Here is a 25056-nt window from a genome sequence, read left to right on the forward strand (position 1 = left end):
CCTAGAGATCTGGGGCTGGGGTTTGGGGAGCAAAGGGATTTCAGCAGAGATGTGATCCCACAGAGTCCACCCTCCAAAGCATCCATTTTCTCCAGAGGAATTGATCTCTGCAGGCCTGTGACCAGTTGTAATTCCTGGAGATATCCCAAGCCCATCTGGAAGTTGGCCACCATAGATGGTGATGACCAGGGGGCTGACAGAAGCAACTTCACAGCATCACTTCCTACAGCTGCAGAAGGCAACATCAGACCCTGTAAGTGGGATATTTGACTGAAAATGAGACACTGTAGAGGTATTTCCTCTGGGTATTCAACACACATGCTGTTGTCTTCTTGTCACAGGGGACCGCACTATGAAAGCTAGAAGATAAGCTCTTTCATGTTGTCTGGTTCTCTGTTGTGTTTGCACGGATCTTCCTATCTGCTTATCTCCAATTCTACGCTTCATTCCCCCCTCCCCCCAGCTCCTGGGCTGCCTATGGCAATACCCAGCTGGTCTTGCTTTCGAAATGTCCGTGAATTCCATCAAATGTTTATACCTTTTTTTCAAACCAGTTATCTCATGATGCACATCAACAAACAGAAAATGAGATTTGCATTTTATTAGACACAGTTGGGCTTGCCAGCACTTAACTCCGAGCCGAGCAAAAATCACTTAGCGGCTCGCTCTTGTAATTGTATTTTCTTCCAGTGTAGCTTCAGGGTCGACAATTGATTTAACTTACTCAGGATTCAAGGTAAAGTGTTTCCTTTGGCTCTGCTTCACTATGCATTTGGATAACCTGACATATCTTTCTTCTACAAAGCAAATGCCACTTTCTACAGCCGCAGCTTTCTTTACACATATTTATCTCCCATTAAAAGGTAAAGGTAAAAGTCCCCTGTGCAAGCACTGAGTCGTTACCGACCCATGAGGTGATGTCACATTATGACATTTTCTTGGCAGGACTTTTTGCTATAATTCTGACTCACTACCAGTGCAATTCCAAGTACAGTTATGCCCTTCTGAGCCCACTGAAATCAATTGACTTACAAGAGTGTAACTCTGCTCAGAACAAGGAAAAAAATTGTACTCTGCTACCATCATGCTTAGAATCATAGAGTTGGAAGGGACCTCCAGGGTCATCTAGTCCAACCCACTGCACAATGCAGGAAATTCATCCACACCCTCCTTCTCATGATCGCCTAAGTTCAAGGATCAACACTGCCGTCAGATGGCCATCTAACATCTGCCTTAAAACCCCCGAAGTCAACAGTCCACCACCTCATGAGGAAACCTGTCCCACTGGGGAACCACTCTGTCAGAAAGTTCTTCCTGCTGTTTAGCTGAAAATTCCTTTGCTTTCTTTTGGTTTGCTAGCTAACAGTCTATGTCAGGGGTGGCCAAGGGTAGCTTGTCAGATTTTTTTTTGCCTACAACTCCCATCAGCCCCAGCCATTGGCCATGTTGGCTGGGGCTGATGGGAGTTGTAGGCAAAAAAAATCTGGAGAGCTACCATTGGCCACCTCTGGTCTATGTCAACAGCTGAATGTATTTGGCACATTTCTTGTGATGTGGGGGGGTGAGGGGGCTGGGAAGATCCACTCCCAATGGAGGGCAGGGGAGGGGAGGGAAGGGAGGAACAGCAGGCTTGCAGTAGCTTCTGCACACCTCACGCAGGACAGAGCCTGAGGCCACCCAGGGTGGCCACCTTCCGGGAGGGCAGGTCCCCAGGCCATCAGCCCACCAGGGCTTTTTCCCAGTGGCCTTAGTGGCCAATCCACTTCTGGAAATGCTAAGAAAAAATGTTTTAAAACCCCATAAATATCATAGCAGAATCTATGCAGAATCATAGGGAAAAAATTGTCCCAAATGAAGAAGGGGACTTTGCACTTGGAGACCATCTTCTGGAATAGAGCATTTCAGTGCGCACGTCATCTGTACTGAGATGCTCATGAAGGCCACATGAGCTAATAGTCAAGTCTGGCCCAATCTGTGGATATCTAAACCCACAGATCAGGGCCACACTAACAATAAACAAATAGCTCTGCAAATCTGGGAGCTCAGCAGGTTTATGGGGAAATTTGAAAATTTTAATACAACACAATGATATGGCTACTCTTGCAAGTTTCTTGCGAATCCACCCTGGTATCTTCTAATATCCATAGCATTAGAAACAGGAACCCAAGCTTACCATGTTCACACAGTCCACTGTACAACTTCTGTAACCTCTAATATTGCTCTTTGATACCTTCCTTAACACCACATAGTACAAATTCAGACATAAAGGAATCTTTGTTTAAAGCATGTTTTTGTTTAAAACTTTTAATACAGCAGTGCAGAAATCCATATACATATTCGTGCATTTACAAAACCCATTCTACCACTCAAACAGTTGTACTGTTAATTCAAATTAACCCATTATTACACCGTCTGCAGCACAATCAAGGAGCGTTCTCAAAATACTTCTCTGGGCCACTTGTCAGGCAGCCGAATGATTGGCAGGGGCTAGCTGACAGGGGCATATCTTGCCTACCTTAAGACTGCCACACAGGCTGTCAATTTGCTTCAGAGTTCTAAGGAACCAGTTACTGCCTTTCAAGCTCCTTATTGCCTACAACCCACATATTCAAAGGACTGTCTCCTCTCCGATTGCATCCCAGTAGGCAGCCGTGTTGGTCTGAAGCAATAGAACAAAGCAGTAGACAAGTGCACCTTTGAGACCAACTAAGTTTTATTCAGAATGTAAGCTTTCGTATGCTCTTAAGCAGACTTCATCAGACAAATGGGAATGGAAGTAGCAATTCTTAATATAAGTGGGCAGTGGATGTTATAATCTCTTGAGTAACCATGCCCTCTATTTAAACTAACAAAGCCAGAATGTTACCTAGATTTATGGCACCCCTATGACAGCAGTTTGCTTTTTACCACCCTCTAGCGTTTTTTCAGCCCTGTTTTGTCCTAACACTAACAAACACAGATCCCTATTTGTGATTCTTTTAATTTGCTAAAAACATTTCCATGATTCCACACTGCCCACTTATATTAAGAATTGCTGCTTCCATTCCCATTTGTCTGATGAAGTCTGCTTAAGAGCATACGAAAGGTTACATTCTGAATAAAACTTAGTTGGTCTTAAAGGTGCCCTTGTCTACCGCTTTGTTTTCTGATCCAGGCATGGCCAATGGTTGTTTTTTGCCTACAACTCCCATCAGCCCCAGCCAGCATGGCCAATGGCTGGGGCTGATGAGAGTTGTAGGCAACAAAACATCTGGAGAGCTACCATTGGCCACCCCATGCACCAATTGTAGGCCTCTGACTGCCACCTACTGACTGTTCCTTGACACAAAACCAGAGATGGTAGGTTTCCTGCCGCCAGCAACCCCCGCTGTCCACTCTGTGGGCCAGAAGGAGAAATTAAAAAATTGCTGTTGGTGTGACTATGTTAGGTCACTTCTAGGAAAAACCTGGAAGTGCTGTCATGCTGCTCTAGGAATCACTAGAAAGTCTTTAGTTTTACAATAGTTCCTTGTGATTCCTAGAGCAGCATGACATCACTCCCGTGTTTCCCTCAGAAGCGAGGTAATGCTGTTGCACAAAGGAGGATTAAAATATGGCAATCTGCAACCATACCACGTATTCTGAAGACCTTCATTCAAACAAGCAACTATGCCATATTGGATCCAACCAAGATCTTTTCACTCAATTCCCTTTCCTAGGACACCATCTATCCCACACGGATCTCATACATGCCAGTTCCATGTCAGCATAGAATTTCTGAGATGTCAAAGAGAACTCCTCCTTCCTTTTTCAACAACACTGGTTGGATCCATCCCATTGAGTTGAATTGCATTCTCCCCTTTAAAGAGTGAAGATATTCCATTTAGACATCTTTGTCTCCCTGTATTATTTCAAGAAGTAGCCCCATGGCGCAGAGTGATAAAGCTGCAGTACTGCAGTCCTAAGCTCTTCTCACAACCTTAGTTCAATTCCAGTGGAAGCTGGATGCAGGTAGGCAGCTCAAGGTTGACTCAGCCTTCCATCCTTCTGAGGTTGGTAAAATGATTACCCAGCTTGCTGGGGGGTAAAGTGTAGATGACTGGGGAAGGCAATGGCAAACCACCCCTTAAAAAGTCTGCCATGAAAACGTCATGATGCAACATCACCCCAGAGTCAGAAATGACTGGTGCTTGCACAGGGGACTACCTTTATTATATCGAGAGCCCATAAAAGGATTTGCTATATATATTTAACTTACTGAAAGGTTTTACTTGTATTCCAATTGCAATTACAGTGATTTGCTTGATTTTATTTTATTAGTGATATTCTAGCTTTTTTACCATCCTTTATATTGTTTTAAGTTTTGAATATTTTATCTTGGAATGTTGTTTCTGATTTTGATGCTTTACAATCCTATGATGACTAGTGCTGTATATTTACTAAACGTTTATGCCAATTATTGGAATTTTGGCTTCAGACTTTTTGTCAAGTGAGCTAACAAAAGGATTCATGATGGATATCAAGACCTGTGGCCTAGATAGCCCAGGCTAGCCTGATCTCAGAAGCTAAGCAGGGTCGGCCCTGGCTAGTATTCGGATGGGAGACCACCAAGGAAGCCCAGGGTGGTGATGCAGAAGGAGGCAATGGCAAACTACCTCTGAATGTCTCTTGCCTTGAAAATCCTACGAGGTCACCATAAGTCAGCTATGACTTGATGGCAACCCCCCACCCCACCCCACATCGATGCCAGAGTTCATGGTAAACTCTGCTGCTTTATAAATCTTCACCTTAATGCCTGTCTTAATATTTTGCTGCCTCCAGTCTTCTTCTTCACTATACTAAATTACCCCTTCATCAGCTAGAAAGATGGTACAGTTTAAAGGCATCTGTCATAAGTAACAAGGTTCTTGTGACAGAGAAGACAGTAGAGAGGAAAAATCTTTCAAAAATCATCACATATATTCACACGTGTTTCCATGATTACCAGGGTAACAGACAAATCTCATCATTCTGTGAGTTTAAAAATAGTCCGCACACCATGGATTGCTCCAAGCTTTCAAAAATTATTCTTAATCTCTCAGGGAAAAAAAGAGAGAGAGAAAAGAAACCTTCTCAAGGAGAGAGGCAGCGTGGGATAGTGGGTAGAGACAGAATAGCTGGTTTCAAATCCCAAGTCAAATACGATGGTCACAGGTTGCATTCGGATCAACCACTATCTTAGACAAACCTACTTCATAGGATATTGGTGAAGATAAAATTGGTGGGAAGGGGGTGGACTATTTGCATCACTCTTAGATCCTTGGAGGGAAAAAAAACAAGATAAAAATAGAGCATCAAAATAACTTTTATAACAATGGCAAAAAAATAACCTTACACACTTTCTTTGAAAACTAACAGTGCAATCCTAAAGAGAGTTACACCAGTCTAAGCCTATTCATTTTAATGGGCTTAGACTGGAGTAAGTCTCTTTAGGATTGTACTGTAAAGCACATAATCCTCACACCTAGAGGGGAAAAACAGTTAGCTGCAAAAATAAATGTTCAATGAAGATTTGGGTTCAAAACACCAAAAAGGCAACTGGGATGTTGGTTAATGCAAAGCACCTCTCTATACCCACCTCTCCCTTTGATGTTGTCCCCTTAACCACCTTCTGTGATATCAGCTGTTTACTGGCGAGGATCCTGGTTTTCCTCCAGGGTGGCAACAATCTGGCAGTCAACAAACCAGCCCCACATCCCAGCATTAAGAAGAAAGGCAACCCAAATGAGTGGTAATTGAGATTTAGAGCGCCATCCGATTTCTGTCATTAGTGCCATCTGTTGCCCTGGAAGATGCCAGAGTGGCTTCTGACAATTTGGGCTTCACCAAAACTGGTATATTAAGAGATACCAAACCTTGCTAGCTAGAAATGGCTGGCTGTATCCCCCCCACTCCCCAGAAGCTTGCTTTATAATAAACTGTATAATGTACTTGAGTGGGAATTAGCATGTTTTGCCATCTCGTTATCTCAATTTTGATGCATAACTATAAGGCAGTGGCATCTGTTTTCTTAAAACGATTGTCACGTATATGCTGCGAAGTCCGAAGTGCAAACATCCCTGGCTGGAGTAATGCATGCAGTCTGTGGCCAAGCAGAGGGAAATGGCTTGTTTGGCTGCTCAGGTCCCCCCCCCCCCGTCCCCCACCTCCACCCCTGCCCTATTCTCTGGCCTGCACTGGAATTCCAATGTGCTATGAACATCCCAGACCCCATCAAGCTCCTATTTCTCCAGCCAGGATGGCTAGCAATTTCCCCTTCTGAACAAAATGAAGCCAGAGGGTCTTCAGGAGCTGCTTTTGACACCAAATTCCCCGGCTGATCTCTGATGCATGAAATGGCCATGGCCGCCTTAGGCTATGACTCACACTTGGCTATTAGGAAACAAGCCTGCAAGGCATAGGTAGAAAATCACACTGCAAGAGATGTGTGTGCTAAGAAACTGCACAGTTTTTGTCAAGATGCTAACATGCGCCAGGGGTGCTTGTATTTCTGTTTTGCCACTCTGATATGACATGGGATGCTGCAACATGTATAGATAGTGATCAGGAGATCTTCCTTGTGCACAACGGAGTACATGCAATTTCCGATGCCAAAACAGAAACTCAGTGTTGGAAATTTTTCTTTCGTTCTTTGGTTACTTTGTTTATGCCCTGCCTGGCTCCCAAAATTAGACCAAAAGCAACTTATGTTGTTCTCCTCTCTGTTTTATCATCACGACGACCCTGTGAAGTAGGTTAAGCTGAGAAAGTGCACGACTGTCCCAAGGTCACCCAGTGAGTTTCCATGGCGAAGGGGGTATTTGAACCTGGGCCTCCCAAAATCTGAGTCTGACACACTAATAACCAGTGCTTTTTTGGTAGGAAAAAAGTCCAGCAGGAACTCATTTACATATTAGGCCACACCATCTGGCCAGGGAGCACATGGCTGCCTCATGGTGGGTCGGGTCAGCCGGAGCACTGGCCAGCCCAGGCAGAGTGGGCTCCAGCAGAAAAAAACCCCTGCTAATAACCACTGCACATAACGGTGGTGTATCTGCAATGCTGCCCAATCTATGCTTGTACTGCAATAGTCACCCACTTTGGTGGAATGATATTCCACTGGAATAATGTTGCTTTCCTCTGAATAGCTGTTGCCAGGATCAGGATATATTAGATTCATCCTTAATGAATAAAATTTTGATTTTTAAAAACTGCAAGAGCCATCCTATGGAGGCCTGCTTATATCACAATCAGGTCTATTCAGGAGGGCTTATTCCCAAGAAAATATTCTTGGGATGTGATATCTTAGGATGTGAGAGCCAGTTTGGTGTAGTGGTTAAGAGCAGTGAACTCTGACCTGGAGAACTGAGTTTGATTCCCCGCTCTTCCATATGCAGCCTGCTGGGTGACCTTGGGTCAGTCACAATTCTCGCAGAGTTTTCTCAGCCCAACCTGCCTTACAGGGTGTCTGCTGTGGGGGCAGGAAGGGAATGAGACTGTAAACTGCTCTGAGGCAGTCTCCTCCTCCTCGTCTTCTTCCTTTATTGTTCAGTAAAATGGATGTTAGGGTGGGAATGTGGCATAAGAAGAAGATATTGGATTTCTATCCCGCCCTCCACTCCGAAGAGTCTCAGAGCGGCTCACAATCTCCTTTACCTTCCCCTCCCACAACAGACACCCTGTGAGGTGGGTGGGGCTGGAGAGGGCTCTCACAGCAGCTGCCCTTTCAAGGACAACCTCTGCCAGAGCTATGGCTGACCCAAGGCCATCTCAGCAGGTGCAAGTGGAGGAGTGGGGAATCAAACCCGGTTCTCCCAGATAAGAGTCCGCACACTTAACCACTACACCAAAGAGAAGCCATGTTAGATCAGGCCAATGGCCCATCCAGTCCAACACTCTGTGTCACACAGTGGCCAAAAAAAATTACACACACACACACACACACTGTAGCTAATAGCCACTGATGGACCTCTGCTCCATATTTTTATCTAAACCCCTCTTGAAGGTGGCTATGCTTGTGGCTGCCACCACCTCCTATGGCAGTGAATAGGCATGGTTAAGGATGCCAGCCTCCAGGTGGGACCTGGGGATCTCCTAGAATCACAGGTTTCCAGACTTCAGAGATCAGTTCCCCTGTTGAAAATGGATACTTTGGAGGGTGGACTCTATGGTATTGTACCCCACTGAAGTCCCTGTCGTCCCCGCCCCCCGCTTCTCCAAATCTCCAGGAGTTTCCAGGCAACCCCAACCACCCATCCCCTGCTGGGGTCCTCTTTACAACCCTAGGTATGGTAAAGCCCAATCCTGTCAGATTTCAGAAGCTAAGCGGGGTCAGCCCTGCTTAGTACTTGGATGGGAGGCCACCAAGGAAGACTGCAGAGGAAGACGACAGCCAACCGCCTCTGCTTCTCACTTGCCTTGAAAGCCCTTTGCTGGGCTCGCCGTGAGTCCACTGCATCTAGATGGCACTTTACTCACACACGCAGCGGGGATGTTATCTTGAAATATCGCTGTCAGATACAAGTTGACTGGAACTAAGTGGACTCTGCTGTTATGCTCCATACAACAAAATTGAGCAGCTGGGAAAAATTGCGAAAAGCCATCTGGTCCGAGATCACAGGGCAGGTTCTAAAAATTAATCAGTCTTAGTTGCTTTAAATGTATTTCTTCCAGAAAACTCAAAGTGTTGTACACGGAATTCTGGACAATCTCCAGTCCAGTCTCAGGCCCAGCATCTGGATGGGTTTGGGATTTCATTTTGCCACTACAGAAAGCTTAGCAAAATAATGTCAGAGGAGAGGAAGAGAGGGGGGGGCACATAATAAAAGATTGCCACACAGTGAACTACTCTTGAAAGCAAGCCTTCTGCATTCCCCCAACACTTCAGAGCCCAGCACACACCTGGGTGCCGAATGCCATAATAAAGGATGCACATAAAAGGAAAAGCAATTTCCTTGCTCTTCTTCGCGCCTGGTGCCTGAAGATCTAACGCTACTTACCCCCCGGGACAGATAACAGCATTGCAGTCTTAGGAAGATCGCACCTCTGTCAGGTGTTTGTACACACAGGACTTCCTCCGCGCTTTGGTCTGAAGTGTCTGTCAACAGACTGCATTGCCGCCGCCGCCCCCCCCCCCCACTCCCCCGTCAGCCGGGGCGTCGCCCTCGCTTTCCAAGCAGCCTCTTGTCCGCCATCGGAGCGGATTCACACGTGCGCGGCGCAGCCAGAGCCGCAGCTGCGTGTGTGAACAGCACTGCCGGAGGCAGGTACGTAGAAGGCGTATCTCGGAGCAGAAGGGCCAGTTCTAAAGGCGAATTCCCCCGGATTCTTCAAAGGAGGCACGCCGCCACCGGTTAGTCCACCCCCACCCCCACTCACACCGGCTGAAAACTTGCTTTTCCTAACGCGGGACTGGGCTTCTCTCCGCAACGTGGCGGGGGGCCTGGATCCGCGCACGTGTGGAAGGCAGAGGCCGGTAGGGAATGCAGCGGCATGCGGCCACGCGTCCGGGGAAGCGGCTTCAAACTGGGCACGGCTGGGAGGGCGGAAGGAAGGAAGGAAGGGGGCGGTCTGTTTCCGAGCGGCGGGCGCGCCGGACTCTCCCTTTCGCGGTCCCCCCAGAAGCTGGAGCATTTCTGGAAGACCAGCCGGCCGGGAGAGAGGCGTCCGGGGAGGAGGAGGAGGGGGCTGGATCGGCCGCCAAGCGGAGACCCAACCGGGCGCCCGCCGGCCCGCTAACTCGCCCGGGGTGGCCCGTCAGCTGATGGGACACGTGTGCCGACGTCGGGGTCTTCCCTTTCTCTGCTTCCAGCCGCCCTCTGCCGCCGCTGGGGGGGCTTCCCTCGTGCAGGTATTGCTCTGGGTCGGACGCTCCCCTCTTCCTAGCCTTGAAGAGGCCCCCGCCTTGCTGGGCTGAGAGGACGGCGACGAAGGGGTTAACCGCATCGGAGGGCGGGGGGCGGGGGTGGTCTTACCTCGAGATGGGCTTTCGCAGAAAGGCTTCTGCCCGGGGTTGTGCGCCCCCTCCCCACTTTCGCCGATCATGGGGCGGAGTTTGCTTTTCTGCAAAATTCTTTGGAGGTGGGGGGTCTGGCCTCTTGTTTACCTCCGCGAGCCCCACCCTGCCCACGCCGGAGGCCTCCTTACCTTACCTGCCCCTTCCTCCCTTAGGGTTCTGAGGTCCCCCCTGTTTAATGGGGGGGGGGGATGAGGGGTAGGGTTGCCAGCTCCAGGTTGGGAAACTCCTGGAGACTTGGGGGATGGAGCCTGGGTAGGACAGTGACCTCAGTGGGGTACAATGCCATAGAGTCCACCTTCCAAAGCATCCATTTTCCGCAGGGGGATTGAGCTCTGTGATGGGGAGATGAGCTGTAATTTTGGGGGGTCCCCAGGTCCCACCTGGAGGCTGGCATCCCTTCCATACGTGACCCCAGATCAGCCTCAGTCACTGAAAATGGGCACTAGCGTGGCCTTTTCTGAGTTCCAGATGCCTCCCTCTAGTCTCACTTTTCCAAAGTTGTGATCCTCCCTTTGGTAGGCTGGCTGGCAGAAACCTAGAAAGAGAATCGAATAGACTTTGGAAAAAGACTTCACAAGTATGTCCACTTGGGGGGGGGCAGTCCATTTGCAAGGCAACAATGTAGATGCTGCCTTGGGCAGAAGGCTCATTTGCATTACAAATGCCCAGTGGTGAAAGAAAGCAGGGATAATCCAATGCCAGGTACCAAAGGTTTATTGTATGGCATCATGTCATAGAAATTTGCAAATGGAATTTGGGGATCCATAGGAACTTTGTTCTCAGATGGCAAAGAAAATGGTGTGTGAGAGAGAGTGTGTGTGAGTGTGAGAAAGGGGCAGTATCCAGTTTCTAGTTGGCACTTCACACATGCCTAGGGATTCTACCGAATAATATGACTTTGCGTCTGTTTCTCTACAGAAGTGGACAAGCTGGAAGATGGATGAGGGATGGATGCTAAATGGGCTTGACCAAAAGAGCAGGTGAAAGATCAAGATGGCAAGAGATTTGTCTTTGGTTTAAACCACTGCAAACGCCGGTCCACTACTTTCGCTTAAGCTATGTTTATGACCACGCTCTTGGGTGACGTCTGTACTTCTGCAGCCTATGCGGACAATCCACTTTCAAGGACTATTCTAGTGTAACGCTAGTGCAAATATCCAACAATGAGTGGCTGCGCCTTCAAAGTCTTTGTAGCCTCACTTCCTCACATTGTCAAAGTGCTGTAGAAAAACAGAGGAGGGGCGCTTTCATGTGGAGTGCAGATTCTGACTCATGTGGCTCTTTTGTCCAATGTGCAGATGTGGGACGTTCAAATTCCAGTGTGGCACTCTCATCATGAATGCCTTTCTCGTGTCTCCTGTGCCTGAATTTGCTGGATCGATGCTTCAGAAACCGAGAGTGCGCCAGAGCTGCGGTGCCTGAGACAAGACAGGTCTGTGATCTTCTCCATCACGACGGCATTTTCATGGGGCAGCTGCCAAAACCAGAAGCATCCCCACCCAGTCGCACCTTCTGAAACTCTCCTCTGCCCTCCCCATGTCACCTGCATGATGGATTGGTCCCCGAACTTCACCTGTTTCTTGGTCACAACATCGGCAGAGTCCAACTGGAGTGGCACCGGCTCCCTCTCCGATCTCCCTGGCGCCGGCGGATCCTTGTCGGTGTTCAGTGTGCTCGTCTTGACTTTGTTGGCTCTGTTGGTGGTGGCCACTTTCCTTTGGAACGTGCTGGTGCTGGCGACTATTTTGCGGGTGCGCACCTTCCACAGGGTGCCCCACAACCTGGTGGCCTCCATGGCCATCTCGGACGTGATGGTGGCCGCCCTGGTGATGCCACTCAGCCTGGTGCACGAGTTGTCTGGGCGTCGCTGGCGTCTGGGCCGACTTCTGTGCCAGGTGTGGATCTCCTGCGATGTGCTGTGCTGCACGGCCAGCATCTGGAACGTCACTGCCATCGCGCTGGACCGTTACTGGTCCATCACCCGGCACCTGGAGTACACCTTGCGCACCCGCCGGCGCATCTCCAACATCATGATCGCTCTCACCTGGGTGCTCTCAGCCTTCATTTCTTTGGCACCATTGCTGTTTGGCTGGGGAGAGACTTACTCAGAGCCCAACGAAGAGTGCCAGGTCAGCCAAGAGCCGTCCTACACCATCTTCTCTACCTTTGGGGCTTTCTACTTGCCCCTCTGCGTTGTTCTGTTTGTGTACTGGAAAATCTACAAGGCTGCCAAGTTCCGCATTGGATCCCGGAAGAGCAACTCCATCACTCCCATCACACCTGAAGCCCTAGAGGTTAGTCATTGCTTTGGGGCAGGGCTGTGATGCAACCCCCAGGATACTACCAGCCATCTCATAATGGCTAGGAGGGCTTCTCTGAGAGCAAGTTTTGGCGCAGTGGTTAGGAGCGGCAGACTTTAATCTGGGAAACCGGGTTTGATTCCCTACTCCTTCACATGAAGCCTGCTGGTGACCTTGGAACAGTCACAGCTCTCTCAGTCCCACCTACCTCACAGAGTGTCTGTTGTGGGGAGAGGAAGGGAAGGCGATTGTAAGCCGCTCTGAGATTCCTTCCAGTAGTGCAAAGTGAGGTATAAAACCCAACTCTTCTTCTTTTTTACCTTAAGCAAGTCACTAGTTTTTCAGCTGCTTCTTCGCCTGTAACGTGGGATGATCATGCTGACGTGATTTAGAAAGGGCGGCTCCAAGGCACACTGGTGGAACATCTGCTTGGCATGCAGAAGGTCCCAGCTTCAATCCCCAGCATCTCCATTTGAAAGGACCTGGCAGTGGGTGATTTGCAAGGCCTTAGCCTGAGACCCTGAAAAACTGCTCTCCGTCTGAGCAGACAGTACTGACCTTGATGGATCAATGGTCTGATTGAGTATAAGGCAGCTTTGTGTGTGTCAGGGCCGTGGCTCAGTGGTAGAGCATCTGCTTAGCATGCAGAAGGTCCCAGGTTCAGTCCCTGGCATCTGCAGTGAAAGGGATCAGATAGCAGGTGATGTGAAAGACCTCTTGTATGAGACCCTGGAGAGCGCTGCCAGTCTGAATAGAAAATACTGACTCTGATGGACCAGTGGTCTGATTCAGTGTAAGACAGTGTTCAAGTACTCTTGAAATAATGTTCCCTAAATCTTTGGACTGCTTAAAAGCCCCCTAGAAATGCTTAGTATTGATTTCAGTGAGAGAGATTTTATACCTGCGGTTAATATTCCTATAGAAATAAATGGGGAAAGTTCCTTTCTTAGACTAGATCATCTCTTAAACAGATGGCAGCCAAGATGTAATATTTTTCACATCAGATAACTGGTATTATACAAGCTGTTTGTGTTTGCATGCAGAAATACGCTGCAATCCTGAAAGCGCTGAGGGAGACACTGGGAAATCTCAAGGGCTTTTCCATATGAATGGTTAAACATTCGCAGGATCAGGGCCAAAGTTTAAGTGGTTGGAAAAGATTGAAATCATATGTCAGGGGGAAAATAACATGAGCATGCTGAGCAGTTCTTGATTCTGTTTATTTCAGACATGGTAGCCATATACAAGTCCATTTTTGTGGGCTGGAATCTTAACCCACGGTTTAAAAAAAGAGGAAATCATGGGTATGAAGTTCCCTTCCAAAGAAGGAGAGCCTAAAGAGATTAAGATGAGACCTGTCATTTTTTAAGGAGCAGAGGCATATTGCTCATTATCAGCTGAAGGACTGGCAGAAATCTTTCCAGAGATCAACACATGCTGATGAGAAACAATTCCCTTGGCAGTTTCTGTCAGTCATGTAGTGGTGAAAGGCACAGAGACTCTGTCCACCACAAAGAAGGCAGTCCTAGTTTGGACTCTGCGAAAGCTGTGACTAAGGGAGCTGGCGGATCAATGTGCAAAGGGACCATTGCCTGCCCTTGGACGTTTTTAAGCAGAGGCTAGATGGCCATCTGACAGCAAGGCTGATCCTACGAATTTAGGCAATTTGTGAGAAGAAGGGCAGGAAGGGATGAGCCAATGATTGATTGGCTCTTCTGGTCTTTTCTTATATGCCCATGGTCATGCCAATCGCCAGTTTGAGATCAGGAAGGAATTTTCCTCCCAACCAGATTGGCCCAGGAAAGTTTTTTGCCTTCCTTTGGTCATAGAGCAGGAGTCACCAGGGAAATGGGGGTTAGCTGCAAATGTCCTGCATTTCGCAGAGGTTGGACTAGATGGCCCTTGGAGTCCCTTCCAGCTCTGTGTTTCCAATGCTACTCCCAAATCTGCTGCCTGAAGAGGGATGTCCTCACCCTGCATGATGGGTGAATGATGCCCAGAATAGCAGTAGGACTAGGAAAGCACAGAAGAGCCAGTCACTGAGGCCCTGAACTGACGGAGCCCCCCTGTTCTCAAACATTATGACCTGATTGCAGAATGAGGCACTTCCATTCATTGTGTTTGCTTTTAACCTGGCCTGTATTGATTTCAGTGGGTGCCCTTCCTTTCTGGCACTGGGTGACTGTGTAAACAGCTGTTCATCACCACTTTCCCCCAAATGGGCCATTCTCGTAAAAGGCACGTCTTATCAATTAGCCATCATGGGGGCACCCTTTAGATTCTCTGCTTCAGGCAGCATCCCGTCAGAGAGAATCTTGCGCCATTTTGGTGAAGACATGCAGGGAGAGCAGCCTGAGGAACCGAAGCAGTGGTGTGTGGTGATGCATACAGACTCAGGAAATGAGAACAGCAGAGTTTATTTACCAGCATGGATGGCCCAGGCTAGCCTCATCTCATCAGCTCTCAGAAGCTAAACAGGGTTAGCCATGGCTATGATCTGGATGGGAGACCACCAAGGAAGTCCAGGGCTGCCATTCAGAGGCAGGTAATAGCAAACCACCTCTGTCCATCTCTTGCCCTGAAAACCCTACAGGGTCGCTAAAAGCCAGTGGTGGCCAGGCTACGGCTCGGGAGCTACATGTGGCTCTTTCGCACACATTGTGTGGCTCTCAAAGCCCCCAACATCCCATTGGAGAAGGCATTTCTCTCTTTACATCACTTCTCCAAGCCAAGTCAGTTGGCAGCTTGGAGAAGGCATTTAAAGTTAAACGTTGCTTTCTTTCTACCTCTACCTCCCTCCCCCATCTATTTGCCTTCCTTCCTTCCTTGTGGCTCTCAAACATCTGATGTTCATGTTCTGTAGCTCTCAAACATCTGACATTTATTCTATGTGGCTCTTATGTTAAGCAAGTTCGGCCACCCCTGCTATAAGTCAACTGTGACTTGATGGGAAGAAAAAAATTACCAAGGTGGTCAGGGCTTGTCTCTTTTCATTTATTTATTTACGTCATCCATTCCCCATTTTTCTCCCCAATAAGAACCCCAAGCAGTATGCATCCTCCTCCTCTCCTCCATTTTATCTGCACACCAACCCTGTGAGGTAGGTCAGGCTGAGAGGGTGTGACTGGCCCAAGGTCACCCAGCCAGCTCCCATGGCAGCATGGGAATTTGAACCTGGGTCTCCCAGATCCTTGTCCAACACCAGAGAGTCTTTCTCTGCCTAGCTTTATTTCTTAGCTTTTAGTCTCCATCAACATCTGTATCCTGAATTAAAGCCACCCCACTGAAGCCCCATTATTTCTGTCTATACGCTGCTGATTAAAAAAACCCCCAAATACCACTGGCGGTTCTCAGGCTCCACATAACAGGGCTTTTTAAAAAACAGAATCTGAATCCATCGGCCAATATACACTCCAACCAAAAATCTTTGGGGGGTGGGTTTGATTTGGGGAGGACCTGTGTGTGTGCATGTAAAGTGTCATCAAGTCACAGCTTATTTATGGTGACCCCAGCAAGGAGTTTTCAAGGCAAGTGAGAAGCAAAAATGTTTGGCCATGGCCTTCCTCTGCATTTTGCCTTGAAGGCCTCCCATCCAAGTACTAAGAAGGGCTGAACCTGCTTAGCTTCTGAGATCTGACAAGACTGAGCGGTACCATGTTGCCTTCCCTCCCAAGGAGAACCTAGAAACTGAAATTTCCAAACCACACTGGCCTTAAATTTCTAAAGAAATGTCTATCAGTGCATATGCAGTATATATGCCATGCAGAGATTGTTTATGAAATTGTGCTTTGTTCATGTGCAGTGCTTGCCGCATAGAAAATACACATTCTTTAAAGCAGATTTCAAGCCTCCAAAACATTTTTAGCATTGTCTGTCTAGCAGTGTTCACAGCTACACTGTAAGGTAGGCTGATGTCGGGATCCCTAACAAATGAGAGCAAAGGCTAAAACTGGTTTGCCTGTTGTTGCCTACTGTGTTCAAAGTGAACTGGACTGTGGGGTTCAAAGAAGGGCATTCTATGGCTCAGTGGCAGAGCAGCTGCTTTATATGCAGAGCGTCCCAGGTTCAATCCCGGGCATCTTCAGTTGAAAGGTCCAGGCAGTAGGTGATGGGAAAGACCTTGACCTGAGACCTTGGAGAGCCTCTGCCATTCTAAGTAGATGACATTGATCTTGATGGACCAGTGTTCTGATTCAGTATAAGGCAGCTTCCTGTTTATGTGTGTGAAGCACCTCAGTGGGATATAATGCCCTACAGTGCATCCTCTAAAACAGCCATTTTCTCTTGGAGAACTGATCTGTTTTGTCTGGAGATCAGTTGTATTTCCAGACAATCCTAAATGCAGCACAAAGATTATTCTTGCTGGAGAGATTAAGATCAATTGCCGCAGGGAATAATTTAAACCAGTTTTTGCATGGCTCTGTTGGCCACAATAAAGGTGTGCTAGTCCTCCAGCCATTGCAGAATTACATAGGAGTAGGGTTGCCCGCTCTGGGTTGGGAAATACCTGGGGATTTGGAGAGTGGAGCCTGATGAAGGCAGGGTTTGGGGAGGGGAGGGACTTCAGTGGGGTGTCATGCCATACAGTTTACCTTCTCAAGCAGCTAGTTTCTCCATGTGTTACCTGGAGAGCAGTTTTAATCCCAGGAGATCTTCAGCCACCATCTGGAGGTTAGCAAACCCTACAAGGTATGTGAACAGTCTTCCAAAGATTGGGGGGAGGGGAGGGTTTTTATTTTAACTGAAAAGCAGGCCCGGAGAATTGCAGAGGAATTGCAGATTTATACCCCGCCCTTCTCCCTGAATCAGAGATTCGACTCAGAGTGGCTTACAATCTCCTATGTCTTCTCCCCCCACAACAGACACCCTGTGAGGTGGGTGGGGCTAAGAGGGCTCTCACAGAAGCTGCCCTTTCAAGGACAACCTCTGCCAAAGCTATGGCTGACCCAAGGCCATGCCAGCAGGTGCAAGTGGAGGAGTGGGGAATCAAACCCGGGTCTCCCAGATAAGAGTCCGCACACTTAACCACTGCACCAAACTGGAGGCTACAACTGGGAATGAAGGAGAGGCAAGGAAAGGGCTGCCTTACTCTCTCCTCTGTAATTTTCTCACTCCATATGGCTCCCCTCTCCTAAAATGCTTTTGTATTAATAGGGGAATATATGCTGGGTTTTCTTATGGTTTTTCTCCATGGTGAGAAAAGCAGCTTTGAGGAGGGCAATTCTGAGTGAACAATGGTGGAAGGGAAAGTTTTAAGTTGCACTTCACTGTCCGGACCACGACTTCCAAGACTGCTTTAAGAGACAGCTTATGAAAAATCCTGTGTAGTGTCTGTTTTCGCCCTCATTGGCTCTGTGCTCCAAATGTTACTGGCATTCTGGCCAAAGAGCTGTCAACTGTGTGCTCTGGAAATCCATCTTTTTATTTTAATGCACTGGACCAAACTGATAGATCCAGGTGGGCAGCCGTGTTGGTCTGAAGCAGGGGAGGCCAAACTGCGACTTGGGAACCACACGTGGCTCTTTCACACATACTGTGTGGCTCTCAAAGCCCCCACCATCCCATTGGCCAGCTTGGAGAAGGTATTTCTCTCTTTAAATCACTTCTTCAAGCTGGGCCATCTGGCAGCTTAAGAATGCATTTAAAGTTAAAGAATACATTTACAATTAAAGTTGCTTTATTCCTACCTCTTCCTCTCTCCTCCATCTATTTGCTTGCCTTCCTTCCTCCCATTTTGCGGCTCTCAAATACCTGATATTCATGTCTTGCGGCTCTCAAACGTCAGACATTTATTTTATGTGGCTCTTATGTTAAGCAAGTTTGGCCACCCCTGGTCTGAAGCAATAGAATACTGGACTCCTACTTTGGACCAAACTGATATTAGAGTTCTTTGAATGGAACCCAGACATGGCATTTGGCTCTAAAAAGAAATCCGTTTGGGGAGAGGGGGATATGAATTGGTGCCATAATGCTGGGAAGAGGGAATAACTCTCCACCCCCATTGTTTCTTTAATGGAAAAGGGCCTCCCAGGGAGGCTATAAGCACTTGTGTTCTTGTAATGTGCCGTTGAGTCACGTCTGACTTATGGTGACCCTGTGAATTAATGACCTCCAAAATGTATCATTATCAGTCTTGCTCGGGTCTTGCAAACTGAAAGCTGTGGCTTCCTTTATTAAGTCAGTATGCCTGAGTAGGGAATCTTTAATTATTTATTTGGATATTTCTACCCTGCTTTTCTCCCCCACTGGGGCTCAGGTAGGGTTGCCAACCAGCTGAGGGTTGAACTCTCTCCTTTCTGCACAGCCCAGAGACAAACTGAGGCTGCATAAGCTTGCAATCTACATTTTATAGACAAACTGCGATGGGTATTCTTCATTTCGTCTGTTTGAGCCCTTAAGGCTCACCTGCTTTCTTTTTTTGCTGTTGTACTAGTAGCAGGCACCTCACTTAACAAGAGACTAAACAAACCCATAGAGGACAGATCTGTCAACGGAAAAAAAAAAATGAAGCCTCCAAGCTCAGAGGCACTGCAGCTCTGAATACCAATCCCTGGAAACCCACAACATGAAGAAGCTAATACTTCTTTTGAATTGAAAGAAACGTAGCTTGGAAATTCCTTAGAATGCCTTAGATTTACCTTTCTCTTCAGCATAGGGTTACCTGGCAATCTCCCGGCATTACAGTTGATCTCTAGCCAATCAGTTCCTTGGGAGAAAATGGCTACTTTGGAGGGTGGACTCTGTGGGATTGCACCCAGATGAGGGATTTTGTCCGTACAATAACCACCCTTCGAAGTGAGCCTGAGAGCATGGGGGTGGCGCAAGGTCTAGGGATGCCAGCATCCAGGTGAGACCTGGAGATCCCCTGGAATTACAGCTCATCTCCAGACTACAGGGATCAGTTCTCCTAGAAGGAATGGATGCTTTGAGGGGGGGAGGCATTGTGGCATTGCACCCCATTAAGGTCCCTGTCCTCCCTAGGCTCCATCCCCAAATCTCCAGGAGTTTTCCAACCAGGATCGGGCAACTTTTCTTCCTTGTCCCCCACCAGTGACCAGAGAGAGGACCTGGCAACCTTGTCAAAGACACCCAGTAAGCTTCCATGGCGGAGTGGAGATTTGAGCCTGGATCTTCCAGTTCCTAGCCTGACATACTAACTGTGTGCTTCCAGTATACCCCAGTGACTATGGGTATCACTTCCACATAGCAGCAGGGAGTGGGGAAGGGAGAGACAGTTCTGATCAGCACAGGAGGAAGCCCTGTTCTTCTCAGCACTACAGTCTCGATCCAGACTTGGCCTCCCTGTGGCTGCTTGTCTGGAGTTCCAGTCTAGGGCCCCCAACGTCTAGTGGGGTTATTTGGCCTGTTCTTACCTGTTGCTCTGTACATACAGGAAGTGTGAGTGCTCTTAATAGTGCTTTGGCATGTATCCCATAAGCCACTTGTAAACAAACCTCTCATGCCAAGTGGGATTACACCATGATCCAGAAATTTGTTGATGGGTCTCCCTCCAAGGCCCAGGCCCGCTGCCTTCCCAGTTCTTGCCCTGAACCACAAGTTTTGGTAGCATAACAAAGCCTGGCAGTTGATCCAGGCTGAAGCAGCTGAGACTCGCCCTTTGGGAGTTGACATCCTGCATTAATTTCCCAACTTCAGCCCAGACGTCTCCAGAGACACATTATCCCGTGGCTATTATTTAACATTTAATTAGCAGCTGTACTGTCCTCAGCATTGTACAGCACAAAGGAATGACATTAGCCCTGCCCGGGGGATGGAGCAGGAAATCAAAAATCAAGCAGGCTTAATAACGGAGGAGGAGGAGTGTAGCAGGTAAATAACGAAGCCCCACACATTGCTTGGTTTGAAGCAAGGTATTTTACTTTGACATCAAAGCAGAACTTGTCAGCATAAGCTCAAAATGACTAAGTTAAAATCATCAGCCTTCTGAACATTTTTATTCATCCCCAAAACAAGCAGACAAGCCCCCTCTTATCTAATTCAAATGCTCCACCTCCAGCTTTCCTTCCAGTAATTTCTTGTAGTTTCCCCCTGCTCTGTCCCTCTGTGTTATCAGCAAGAAGCTCCTTCTCTGTGGGGCCCCTGTTATCTTGGATTCACACCCTTAGCCTGTCTGGTTTTAACAGTTTAGCAGAAGCTCCTCTGAGGGGCCTCTTAACAGTCACTCTAAATGTTGCATCAGACATTCTCTTTTGAAGGCACAACCATATTTTCCATTATTATTATTATTGAGGTAGTCATTAATTATTCAGGGGTCCCTCTTCAGGAGCAGAAACCACAGCACCATTTGAAGACAGGATTGGTGGTGCAGAAAAAGATTTGCAGGGGTACCAAACCTGCAGAAGGCCCCTACTTTGGCCCTTGGTTCATCTCCAGCTATGGATCTTTGACAGCAGGTTACGGGGAAATTTTCCTTGGGCTGGAGACCCTGGAGAGCAAGTGCCAGCCAGAACAGAGAGTGTGGAGCAAAATGAGTCAGTGCTGAAAGACAGCTTCATGGAACCAAGTGAGGAAGGAGCAACAGGCAAGAGAAATTCCAGGCACAGCAAATAGCAAAAGAGCGGGAACAGGGAACTAAGAAAGCAAGATGATTCCAGATAGGGATTGCACAAGGTCAAGAAAGTGTAAATGGAAATAAGCAGAGATGCAGGGAGACAGAAAGCAAGAATGCCTGCAGTGTGGGGACTGCAGCTGATGTGGAAAGTGATGATGGAGAAAGAACAGAGAATTTTGCTGAAGAGAAAGATAAATCTAAGGACCTTCCAAGCTGTATTTCTTCCAAATCAAAAGAAGTATTACCGTAGCTTCTTTGTGTTGTGGGTTCCTAGGAACTGGTATTCAGAGCTGCAGTGCCTCTGAGCTTGGAGGTTTCATTTCTTTTTCATTGACAGATCTGTCCTCTCTGAGTTTGTTTTTAAGTGAGGTATCTGCTCCTAGTACAACAGCAAAAAAAAAAGCAGCAGGTGAGTCTTAAGGGCTCAAAAACACAAAATGAAGAACATCTCAGTCTGTCCATAAAATGCGGATTGCGAGCTTATGCAGCTTCAGTTTGCCTCTGGGCTCAATGTAAAGGGAAGTTCAATAAAAATTGTAAATTTGAAAAAAAAAGTTTGCCTCTGGGCTATGCAGACAGGAGAGTTCAACCCCCAGTTCGTTTTGTTGTTCAAAACTACACCCCCTACAGTCGGCTACTAGTATTTTCAGAGGAAAGATAGGTGTTTTTAAAGGACACCTGTTTGTCATTTAAAATCCTAATAGCGGAGCAGGAGATCTGGTTTTAAATAGTAAAGCAGATTGGCAGTTGACAGGCTGAGCCTCCTCTTTGCTTCCTGCATGACTCCAAGACAAGGCGAGGCTGAGTGACTGTCCCAAGGTCACCCAGCAGCATTTCACAGCAGAGTGGGGATTTGAACCTGGATTTCCCCAGATCCCAGCCTGATGCATTTAACCACTGCACTACGCTGGCTCTCATGCGCCCTTTTGCAATGCACTTTTGACACTTTTCTACAGTAATGGAAGAGGAAAGGTGAGTACATGAATCTGCCTTGTGCTGAATTAGAACCTCAGTCCAGGCAGCTGCTTTATCATGAATCAGACCCTTGTTCCATCAAAGTCCGTATTTGTCTGCTGAGCCTGGCAGTGGCTCTCTGTGGTCTCGGAGAAAAGTTCTTTCCCATCATCTGCTATCTGATCTTTTTATCTAGAGATGCCGGGGATTGAACCTGGGCCATTCTGCATGCCAAGCAGATGGCCCACCACTGAGCAACAGCCCTTCCCGAAACATGATTCTCAGTAAAACCACTCCAGCTTTAAAAAAAAGTAATAATAAAACACATGCTAAATTGCAGCACAGTCTAGTCATATCATCCTCACTGATATACAAAATCCCTAAAAGCTTAATCTTCTTGCAATGTAGTTCAGTATGGTATGTCTCTGGTGATGGGGGAAATAAACAACTGATAATATCTGAATGGTAAAAGCCACAGTCCACAGGTATTGGCTTGGATCCTGCTGAAAAGATCTATCAACGAAAAGATCTCTATCCAGGCCCATAGCCACGAAGGAGGGTGGGGGAAGGGGGAGCCCGGCCCCACCATTAACCCCCCTTCCCCCTGTAGGGCCCCTCCATCCAGTGCCTTCACCACTGCCCCGCAGCCACCCACCCCTTCCCATTGCAACCCCCCCCCCACATTACATTGCCGGCCACGGTCTGTGCCTTCTCTGCCGGCCCACCACCACCCACCCCTTCCCTTTGCACACCCCTCCCCAGCGCATTGCCTGCTCACTCGCCACAGCAGCCTGTGCCTCCTTGCCACGGCCGCTACTGCCACCTGCTCCTCCTTCCCCATCCCTTCCCATCGCCTCCCCCCCCACACCTCCCCACCCCGCCTCCTCCTCCCTATGTTTCCCACCCTGTGTGAATTTCCAAGCCAGAACCTGCTCTAGCACCATGTTCCGACTATCTAAAGCGCCCCCGCCCCCCCTAGATGGCTGGAGCGGTGGGTAAAACCCTGCTGCGGGGCCTTTCGCACAGTCTGTCAGGACTCCGGTCCTGACAGACTGTGAGCGGCTCCGCAGCGCGGTTTTACCCACCACTCCAGCCATCCGTTAGGGGGGGCACTTTAGATAGTTGGAACGCGGCACTAGAGCCGGTTCCGGCTTAGAAATCCACATGGAGTGGGGAATGGAGGGAGGAGGAGGCACAGGGGGCAAACTGGTGGGGACAGGAGAGTTCATCTGGCCCCGCAGCCCCCCCCCCACCAGAATGCTTACCTCGGGGCCCCTGCACCCAAAAGTTTCTGGCTACGGGCCTGTCTCTATCACCAGAGTGTGACTTTCTCCCAACCTCTTCCCAAAAGCATTTGCAGTACAGACTCGTATGGTCACTGTCTCTAGGGTCGCAATTGTTGCAGGCACCAGACCCATTTGGGAAATGCACATGTCTGAAATCTGTATTTGTGTATGGCAGGTCAAGGGAGCCTCTCAGCAACCCCAGATGGCATTTACTGTCCGCCATGCTACAGTGACCTTCCAGACAGACGGGGATACATGGAGGGAGCAGAAGGAGAGGAAGGCAGCCCTGATGGTGGGCATACTTATTGGGGTCTTTGTGCTGTGCTGGATCCCCTTCTTCATCACGGAACTCATCAACCCGCTTTGCTCCTGTGACATCCCACCCCTTTGGAAGAGCATCTTCCTCTGGCTCGGCTATTCCAATTCCTTTTTCAACCCTTTGATCTACACGGCCTTCAACAAGAACTACAACAATGCCTTCCGGAACCTCTTCTCCAGGCAGCCCTGAGCCCTGTGAGAGGTGCTTCCTATGAACATAAATCTCCCTCCTTCTCCCTGACTGAGACACGGGAAGGCATCCACTCGCTTGTAGGAAACTCCAGTCGATCTGTTGATAGTACATTAAATGCTCAGCTGTTACCCATTTATTGTAGGAGCTTGAGGCATCTTTCTGAAAGGGAATACCTCTGTAGTGATGATAATGTATTTTCCCAGTACTCAAACTGTGGAATGCTGTTTCCGGGACAACCTGATTGGTTTTTTCTCAGCTAGCGCATCAATCGCAGCTGTTAATGTGATGTGGAACGCTGTTTTTGCCTATCAACAATCACCCATTGGATGGAAAATGTAACACCATTTATAAAGAGTGGGATCGACTTCCCCATGCACACCTTTGCCATTTAAACAACCATTTGGGTTTAATTTTTTTTTAAAAAAAACTTGTTTGTTCTCAGTTCCTTGGAACAGGAAGGAAGGAAGAGGGAGGAGGGAGAAAGAGATGGAAAGAAAGCAACTTTAACTTGAAATGCATTTTCCAAGCCACCAGATTGGAGAAGTGATTTAAAATGAGAAATGCCTTCTCCAAGTTAGCCAACGGAGTGGTTGGGGCTTTGAGAGCCACACAATATGTGTGAAAGAGCCACATGTGGCTCCCGAGTCACACTTTGGCCACCCCGCCTTAAAAGATTTTGCTTTGCTGTGAAATCCCTTTAGGGCAAGAACACTCACATAGCTCTTATAGGAGAAAATCATACATATCTATTTGTTTATTTACTTCATTTATACCCCCTTTTATCTCCAGTGGGGACCCCAAAGGTCTTAACAACGTTCTCCTCTGCTCTATTCTGTGAGATAGGTTAGGCTGAGTGGGAGGGTCTGAGGAAGAGTCTCTGCTTGGCATGCAGAAAGTTCCCAGTTCAATCCCTGGCATCTCCAGGAAGGACAAGGTTGGAGGTGATGTAACTGACCTCAGACCCTGCCGGTCTGTGTAGACAGTACTGACCTTGATGGACCAAAGATCTGATTCAGTATAAGGCAGCTTCATGTGAGTCTATTATTAGTTTGGAGAAGGGGGGGACAGCATCAAGGCAAACGAAAAAGACGAAATGGTGCAAAGGAAAAAGAGCTTTTAATAATTGTACAACCCCTACGTGTTTCATGAGCTGCTTCCTCACAGGGAATCTATTGCGAGAACACAAAGTATCAAAGTAAGTTTAGATTCAGAGAAGTTAGCTGTGTTAGTCTGTTGCTTCATAAATAGCAGAGTCCTGTAGCAACGTTAAGACTAACAAATTTTATTGTAGCTTAAGCTTTCGAGAAACACAGCTCTCTTCATCAAATGCATGCATCTGATGAAGAGAGCTGTTTTTCTCGAAAGCTCATGCTGCAATAAAGTTTAGTACATTTATATTTAAAAATTAATAAAAAGTG

The 25056-nt window shown here is 47.8% G+C and overlaps 1 protein-coding gene and 1 non-coding gene across 2 annotated transcripts; both read left to right on the forward strand.

Annotated features, from left to right (window-relative positions):
* Window positions 1–9209: 9209 nt before the first annotated feature.
* HTR5A (5-hydroxytryptamine receptor 5A) lies at window positions 9210–24031 on the forward strand. The gene is made up of 3 exons (XM_060247955.1): window positions 9210–9263; window positions 10934–12309; window positions 23303–24031. Exons 2-3 carry the CDS (start codon window positions 11563–11565, stop codon window positions 23633–23635), a joined length of 1080 nt encoding a protein of 359 aa, XP_060103938.1. The 5' UTR covers window positions 9210–9263; window positions 10934–11562; the 3' UTR covers window positions 23636–24031.
* TRNAA-AGC (transfer RNA alanine (anticodon AGC)) lies at window positions 12926–12994 on the forward strand. The gene has a single exon. It is a non-coding gene; the product is annotated as a tRNA-Ala (tRNA).
* Window positions 24032–25056: the final 1025 nt, after the last annotated feature.

Source organism: Heteronotia binoei, chromosome 10 (genome assembly GCF_032191835.1).
Source record: "Heteronotia binoei isolate CCM8104 ecotype False Entrance Well chromosome 10, APGP_CSIRO_Hbin_v1, whole genome shotgun sequence".
In the NCBI taxonomy this organism is placed as follows: domain Eukaryota; kingdom Metazoa; phylum Chordata; class Lepidosauria; order Squamata; family Gekkonidae; genus Heteronotia; species Heteronotia binoei.

What these genes read in the sequence shown, in the direction of transcription:
- HTR5A (XM_060247955.1), top strand. Translation starts at nt 11,563, where the DNA reads ATGATGGATTGGTCCCCGAACTTCACCTGTTTCTTGGTCACAACATCG. An exon ending in TCACACCTGAAGCCCTAGAG is followed by an intron (nt 12,310 to 23,302) that starts GTTAGTCATTGC and finishes TGTGTATGGCAG; the next exon opens with GTCAAGGGAGCCTCTCAGCA.